This window comes from Nicotiana attenuata, unplaced genomic scaffold (assembly GCF_001879085.1).
Source record: "Nicotiana attenuata strain UT unplaced genomic scaffold, NIATTr2, whole genome shotgun sequence".
Taxonomy (NCBI): Eukaryota; Viridiplantae; Streptophyta; class Magnoliopsida; order Solanales; family Solanaceae; genus Nicotiana; species Nicotiana attenuata.
In genome coordinates, this window is record NW_017671509.1 from 104,557 (window position 1) to 112,846 (window position 8,290).

An 8,290-nucleotide genomic window follows, 5' to 3' on the forward strand; every position below is an offset into this window, starting at 1 on the left:
TTGATCTTTTCAGCAACATCGCTTCCTCCTTCGGGTACGTTTGTGGAAGATCTTGCTCCTTTTGAGGATGAAGATCCGAAAATAGGGGTTGATGCGGACGGCACTTGGGGTGCTTGTTGTCCTAACGAGCTTGCTTTGCTCCTCGTAACTGGTCCAAAGCTTCCAAAAGTAACATGGATGATGCTTTCCACATCAGCATAGAACCTGGAATTAGCAGCCTTGGTGGAAGTTGAACTCGAGTTGATTTTCTTTGAAGCCATTTTAATGTTCTTGAACTTTGGTGATTGAAAAGTTGAGTTGAGAGGTAGAGATTGTCCCACCGGGCGTGCCAGAATTTGTAGACAATAAATTCCGTCGTGAAAATAAAATCAGGACCTAAAAATATTGTAACAATCATAGTATTTGATTTCAAATATTTGAGTGTACAATCTCTATGAATCCTCTGATTCTTCTTTCCAATAGTAAATAAATTCAAGGGCCTTCGAGCTTGATCTTGAATATGTAATTGTTGCCACGAACGATGATCTTGAATTCAACTAGCACGAACTTTGATTTGAACTCGTACTCCTTGAATGTTGGTTTGTTCTTCGTTCTTGATCTTGAACTTGATTTGTTCTTCGTTCTTGAGCTTGAACTTGATTTGTTCTTCGTTCTTGAACTTGATTTCTTGAACTTGAACTTAACTGCTTGAAGCTTGCAACTTGTAGAGAAATTTGCGGCGTTTGATCCACGAGCTCTCTCTTGCTTCTTGTTATAACTTCTGGTGTCTCTATGGGTTATGAAGACCCCTATTTATAGTTGTGGGAGGGAAGATTTATGATAAGAACAAACCCTTTCCGACCATTCAAATTGAAGTGTGATAAGGCCGCATTTGGTTGGCCTGAACATATCACTTGCACACGTGGTGCGGTTTCATTGGCTTTTTAATTTGGCTTGGCATGCCTCGTCACTTTGACACTTGGAATGATCCTATTGGCTCTTATGTTTGACTTGGCGTGCCACGTCATTTGACACGTAGCACCAAATTGGGTCTCTAGGAAGATGACATCTTAGGCCTAATGAATTGGGCTTATTACTTGTAGCCTTAAATGGGTTAGCCCAATGGATTCAGGCTTAGTTATTTAATCCATATATATTGTACTTATATAACTAATCCAATTATATTAGCCCAATAAATTTATTTGAACTAATATATCTTCAATTTAAAATATAGACCAAATTATTTTACGAATTTTAATTCCTATAAAATTTATATGCCTACAGTATCTAATAATTTTCCTTTGAAGACAATCTAAGAGCTAAACAATTAAAATTTTTATCTAGATATTTTTCGAAATTTGTCCAATGGAAAATATATCATGTGCAAAGCTTCAAATCTTATATCTTATGCAAGATAGAAACTTTGTTTAATGGAAAAGATTGTGTGCATATTTTTAGAATTACTATTACTAATCTTAAAGATTCTATATGGCTGTTATATATGGGTAATTTTACAAAGAGCGTTCTGCTATAAATATGGATGTTGTTGTTATAGGTAAAAAGTTGTTATAGAGACGTAAAATATAACTTAAAAAATCGGTTCTGAGGAAAACTTGGCTTTTGTAGTGAATGATTGTTATATAGGGATGCTGTTATTGAGAGGTATGTAAAAGGCAATAACAATAACTAGTACTAATGGCACGGTACTATAAAAATGGAAAAATGATAACTCCTCCGTTTCAATTTATGTGAACTTATTTCCTTTTTAATTTGTGCCAAAAAGAATGACATTTTTCCCTATTTGGAAACAATTTACTTTTATGCAGGGATTTATAGCCACACAAAATATATATGCCTATTTTACACCACAAGTTCAAAGATCTTTTCTTTTCTTTTTAACTCCGTACCCAGTCAAATATGTTCACATAAATTAAAACGGAGGAAATATAAACACAATGTTAACTACTAGCTGTCTATGAAAAAACACTATCACAATAGTCATACCCCGACACAGAAGTAGAAGAAAAAAAAAACATTATAGCAAAAGACTCTCCTTTCATCCCGCTGTTTCCTGATCTCCACGTACAACTAAAAATAATTTAGATTAGGGAAAAAAAAAAGCATCGGCAAATCCTTCACGTCAGTTCTGTTGTAGAGTACTATATTAAAAGCAGCAGGTGGGGAACTCTTCCCTATTTCCAACCGCCACTGCGCACTACGTGTCACTCCCATATTTAACCATCCCCTAATCACACACTTATTTATTCCCCATTTTCTCCGATCAATCAGCACTCTATACTTTTCCCCAATTCTCTTACAGAGCAGATTGCAGAAAACAGATTGGAAAAAAAAATGGTGGTAACTACGACGTCGATTAGTGACTCAAACGAGAACTTGCACTGTACATTTGCGTCAAGATATGTACAAGAATCTTTGCCTAAGTTCAAGATCCCCGTCAAGTCCATGCCCAAGGACGCCGCTTTTCAGATTGTTAACGATGAGCTTATGTTGGATGGTAACCCAAGGTTGAATCTAGCCTCCTTTGTTAGCACGTGGATGGAGCCCGAGTGCGACAAGCTTATTATGTCTTCCATTAATAAGAACTATGTTGACATGGATGAGTACCCTGTTACCACTGAACTTCAGGTCAGTAATTTATTCCCTTTCTTTCTGCACTCTTTGTTACTTCTTAGTCGCGTTTTACATGGTGATGTTTGACTGGACACGGATAATTAAACATATGTATATTATATTAACTATAGTGTTATATTAGTTGAAAAGTTAGTTTGATAAGTAAAATCATATCAAAGTTAAAATTTAGATACTTATAGTTATTTGAACTCTGAAAGTTAATAGTAGTAATTAGTAGTCCCTTCGTTTCATTTTCAATTTATGTGGCAGGTAGTTGACAGGCATGGAATTTTACCCAAAAAAAAAAAAACTAACTTTTGGAACTTATGGTCTTAGATGTGACATGAGATTTCATAAAAGCATGCCATTTTAGGGTAAATGAGTAGTAGTTTAAAGTTAAGTAGTAAATCATTTTCGAATACAGAAATTTATCATTTTTTAAACATGCAATATGGAAATAGTGCCACAAAAAACTGGAATAAAGGGAGTATATAGTAAGGGGATTGTGTTAAGAATACTGAACGTCCACATACAAAGAGTGTGTATAAATTGCAATGAAAGGAGAGTAGTACTTTTTTCTTCTTGATTGCATACCTTTTTATTTGTTATATTTTCAAGTCAATAATTTGATATTCAGAATGCTTCAACTTTTGTTTGCTTGCAGAATCGGTGTGTTAACATGTTAGCACATCTTTTTCATGCTCCAGTTGGTGACGATGAAACCGCAATAGGAGTTGGTACAGTGGGTTCATCAGAGGCAATCATGCTTGCTGGCCTTGCTTTCAAACGCAAATGGCAGGCGAGAAGAAAAGCAGAAGGCAAACCTTTCGATAAGCCTAATATAGTGACTGGAGCTAATGTGCAGGTGATTCAGAATTTTAGTCGAACTTCCTTTTTGTAGTTGGAAGGGGAGCCTTGGAGCAACGGTCAATTTGTCTCCGTGTGACTTATAGGTCACGGGTTCGAACCTTGGAATCAGCCACTCACCCTTGCATTAGGGTAGGCTGCCTACATCACACCCCTTGGGGTGCAGCCCTTCCCCGAACCCTGCGTGAACGCGAGATGCTTTGTGTGCTGGGCTGCCCTTCCTTTTTGTAGTCATAACTCATAACTCTCTTGCTTGTGCTTTTAGGATAACAACAACAACAACTACCCAGTATAGTCCCACAAGGTGGGTCTGGGGAGGGTAATACGTACACAGGCCTTACCCCTACCCGAAAGGGCAGAGAGGCTGTTTCTAATCGACCCTCGGCTCAGGAAAAGAAAAAGGAAAACAAAAACAAAAAACAAAAAACAAAAGAGCATTAGTAATTCCAGCAGAAATCACATAAATAATTATCTAAACATAAACCATAAATAAAATGGCATGCAAATATATCGACCAGTAACTACCATAAGGGGGCACAATACAATACACAGATTATCTATGGAGAGCCCTACCAACCCCCCCCCCAGCCCCGGGACAGAAGTACGAAAAATTCTAGAAGCCCCTATCCTACAAACCTGATACTAGACCTCCAGACTTTCCTATCAAGGGTCATGTCCTCGGAAATCCGCATTCTAGCCATGTCCTGCCTAATCACCTCTCCTCAATACCTCTTGGGCCTCCCTCTGCCTCGACTCGCGCCAACCACCGCCAGCCGCTCACAACTCCTCACCGGGGCATCGAGGCTTCTCTTCCGTACATGCCCGTACCACCTGAGCCTCGCTTCCCGCATCTTCTCATCTACTGGGGCCACCCCCACCTTCTCCCGAATAACTTCATTCCTAATCCTATCTAACCTGGTGAGCCCGCACATCCACCTGAGCATCCTCATCTCCGCAACCTTCATTCTCTGGATATGGGAGTTCTTCACCGGCCAGCACTCAGCCCCATACAACATGGCAGGTCTAACCACAGCTCTATAAAACTTCCCCTTGAGTTTCTGTGGCACTTTCTTGTCACACAAGACTCCAGATGCAAGCCTCCATTTCGACCACCCCGCCCCTATATGGTGAGTGACATCCCCGTCGATCTCTCCGTCCCCCTGAATCACCGACCCAAGATATCTGAAACTGTCCCTCTTGGCGATGACCTGAGATCCAAGCTTGAAGTCTCTGCCTACTTCGCTCGGCTCGGCGCTAAGCTTGCACTCCAGGTACTCTGTCTTAGCCCTGCTTAGTTTGAAACCCTTGGACTCTCGAGTCTGTCTCCAGACCTCCAACCTCTCGTTAACACCGACCCTCGTCTCGTCTATCAGGACTATGTCATCAGCAAATAGCATACACCATGGCACATCCCCTTGAATATGGCGTGTTATACCATCCATCACCAAAGCAAATAAGAGAGGGCTAAGTGCAGATCCTTGATGAAGCCCCATTACCACCGGGATATGGTCTGAGTCGCCACCCACCGTCCTAACCCTAGTCTTAGCTCCATTGTACATGTCCTTGATCACTCTGATGTAGGCTTCCGGCACGCTCTTCGCCTCCAGACACCTCCATAGCACCTCCCTTGGGACCTTGTCGTACGCCTTCTCCAAGTCGATAAACACCATGTGCAGGTCCTTCTTCTTATCCCTGAAGTGTTCCACCAATCTCCTGACAAGGTGGATAGCTTCTGTAGTGGAGCGGCCCGGCAACCCGCTTCCTCTCCCTCACTTTAGCCAACCTGAATAACTTCCTTCCCCGCCTTTCTCCCCCATTCTCAACTTAGCAAACGCCGCCTTCTTCGCCTCCACTTTTCCTTGGACTACATCGTTCCACCACCAGTCACCTTGATGTCTGCCTGAATAGCCCTACCCACATCCCGCGCTGCCTCCCTAACCAAGTTCGCCGTCTCTGACCACATTGCGTCCGCTTCCCCAGAACTTCTCCAAGCTCCACCATCAGCTAACCTCCTCTCCAACTCCTGGGCTTTCTCCTTAGTCAAAGCTCCCCATCTAATCCGCGGCCTACCCCGATCACCCCTCCTCTTCCTCTTCACCCAGAGACCGACATCCATCACTAGGAGTCTATGAAGAGTCGAAAGGGACTCTCCCGGAATAACCTTACAGTCCTTGCACAACCCTCTATCGCTCCTTCTGAGGAGGTAATCAATCTGAGTCCTCGCCGCCGAACTTTTGAAAGTAACCAAATGCTCCTCCCTCTTCTGAAATGACGAGTTCACAATCAAAAGCTCGAAAGCCCTGGCGAAATCAAGCAGCGAAGTGCCTCCGCCGTTCCTAACCCCAAGGCCAAAGCCACCATGCACCTCACCATAACCACCAGCATTAGCCCCAATATGACCATTAAAATCCCCTCCAATAACTAACTTCTCAGATTGGGGTTGCTTGTGCTTTTAGGATGACTTGTTAATTTCTGTAACTCCAATTGGACTTCTCTCTTTATTCTTCTAGATGTACTTTTTGGACTAAATCTGATCAGATGGAAGTAGCTTCATTTAACCAAATATTTTGTGTGAATTGTTAATACTGGTCCCTTGTCACCCGTCGAGTACAAGTTTAACTACCGAAACCCCATTAGTTTAGATCCGCATGAATACTAAAGTTAAGTTTCGCTGTTATATGTTGTCTTTAATTCTGTTGAAAAATTTCTGTCTGAATTTATGGCGTATAGGTCTGCTGGGAAAAATTTGCAAGGTACTTTGAGGTTGAATTGAAGGAGGTGAAATTAAAAGAAGGATGCTATGTAATGGACCCTGCTAAAGCAGTAGAGTTGGTAGATGAGAATACAATATGTGTTGCTGCAATTCTTGGTTCCACCCTTACTGGGGAATTTGAGGATGTGAAGCTCCTTAACGAACTCCTTGCAAAAAAGAACAAGGAAACTGGATGGGATACACCGATCCATGTCGATGCCGCCAGTGGAGGATTTATTGCTCCTTTCCTGTGGCCAGATCTTGAATGGGATTTTCGCTTGCCTTTGGTGAAAAGTATAAACGTCAGTGGTCACAAGTATGGCCTCGTATATGCTGGTGTTGGTTGGGTAATATGGCGGAGCAAGGAAGATTTGCCCGAGGAGCTCGTGTTTCATATAAATTACCTCGGATCTGATCAGCCAACCTTTACTCTCAACTTTTCTAAAGGTAATATCAAATGTTCTTCATATGCAACGTGATTAAATAAGTAATGCTTTGCCATTTCAAGCAGTTCTTGACGTTCCCGCTTGAGATCTCATGTTGATGTTAAGCTTTAATGCTTTATCTTCCAATTTCAGGTTCCTATCAAATAATTGCCCAGTATTATCAGTTAATAAGACTTGGCTTTCAGGTAATTACTGAGATCCTCTGTTTCTCTAAGCCTGTAAATAATTACCTGGAGCTGAGTTCTTTCTGAAAGCAGATTCTTATTCTTATTGTGTTTGCCTTTTAGTCCTGTAAAATTAAAATTCCATCATCACTGCAGAATATCTGTGAATTTAGAAAAATAAATGTTACTCAGGAATAGTTAGTGGAAGAAACCAGTGGAAGTTTGTTAGTTTTCAAACTGATATCTGGGAACCAAAAGATATATAACCTGCCATCAATCACATCGTTCGCCTTGAAATTTTTGATTCATGACTGTTGCTTAACCTACATGGAAATTTTCACACTTTCGGTTCTGATCTTGCAGGGTTATAAGAGCATCATGGAGAATTGCATGGCAAATGCAAAAGTACTAACGGAGGGAATCACAAAAATGGGCCGGTTTCATATCGTCTCTAAGGATGTCGGAGTGCCTGTAGTAGCATTTTCTCTGAAGGACAGCAGCAAATATACTGTGTTTGAAGTGTCTGAGCATCTTAGAAGATTCGGATGGATCGTCCCAGCATACACCATGCCACCGGATGCTGAACACATTGCTGTTCTGCGTGTTGTCGTTAGAGAGGACTTCAGCCACAGCTTAGCAGAGAGACTTGTATCCGACATTAAGAATGTTCTGAAAGAGTTGGATACACATCCACCTCGCTTACCCACAAAGGCTGCCCGTGTCACTGCGGAGGAAGTGCATAGTGATAAGGGTGATGGGCTTCATCAGTTTCACACAGATATTGTAGAGACTCAGAAAGACATACTCAAGCATTGGAGGAAAATAGCAGGGAAGAAGACAAGCGGAGTCTGTTAGTCCAGTTAACGGAGATCTGCTTTTGTACCTCTAGTCACACTTGGTTTTTTCGGCACCTCTTCGATTATGTCATCCTGTAGTATGTCTCTCGTGGTAGCTTCCATGCACCTATGTAGTTTTTGGTACTGTCAGTGGTTTCGTGATCTTTCTGTATGTGTCCGTAATTAGTATATTTCAGGTTGTTGTACTGGGAATGGAACTATGGAAGTTCCCTATTGTAGGATCCATAGTAAAGCCAATTTAATGATGGTCCTTTATTTGAGTAAGAAGACATGACTCCTATTATTGGTGAGTGATCTTCTTTGCATGTTATCTTTGGGCATTTTACTTTCTTTCAAAGAGATAACTATTCAAATTTCAAAAGTATACTGATGTACATGCTTAATTAAAATTCCAAGAACATGTTCCCCTTATTTGTTTTTTTAAGTGTCCACAATCATTATTAGATACAAGTAGGGCTGTTTAAGGGTAGGGCGTTGGGTAGGGTAGGGTTGTGATGGCGCCGGACACCAGTGCCAGGCAAGCCAATACCAAGAAGTTAATTAAAGTCTCATTTTAGTTTTTTTGAAATCATTTCTTTTCCTTACATTAAAAGG

General features: G+C 41.2%; 1 protein-coding gene across 1 annotated transcript; it reads left to right on the forward strand.

The window, feature by feature from the left end:
- The first annotated feature begins 2,190 nt into the window (after positions 1 to 2,190).
- LOC109208698 (glutamate decarboxylase) lies at positions 2,191 to 8,006 on the forward strand. Its single transcript, XM_019371839.1, has 5 exons — positions 2,191 to 2,625; positions 3,275 to 3,475; positions 6,208 to 6,676; positions 6,808 to 6,860; positions 7,203 to 8,006. Exons 1-5 carry the CDS (start codon positions 2,332 to 2,334, stop codon positions 7,692 to 7,694), a joined length of 1,509 nt encoding a protein of 502 aa, XP_019227384.1. The 5' UTR covers positions 2,191 to 2,331; the 3' UTR covers positions 7,695 to 8,006.
- Positions 8,007 to 8,290: the final 284 nt, after the last annotated feature.

Bases quoted from the DNA above. Each gene is read 5' to 3' on its own strand.
- LOC109208698 (XM_019371839.1), top strand. From the start codon at position 2,332: ATGGTGGTAACTACGACGTCGATTAGTGACTCAAACGAGAACTTGCAC. The intron at 2,626-3,274 runs GTCAGTAATTTA...GTTTGCTTGCAG, and splicing joins CTGTTACCACTGAACTTCAG to AATCGGTGTGTTAACATGTT. The intron at 3,476-6,207 runs GTGATTCAGAAT...TATGGCGTATAG, and splicing joins TGACTGGAGCTAATGTGCAG to GTCTGCTGGGAAAAATTTGC.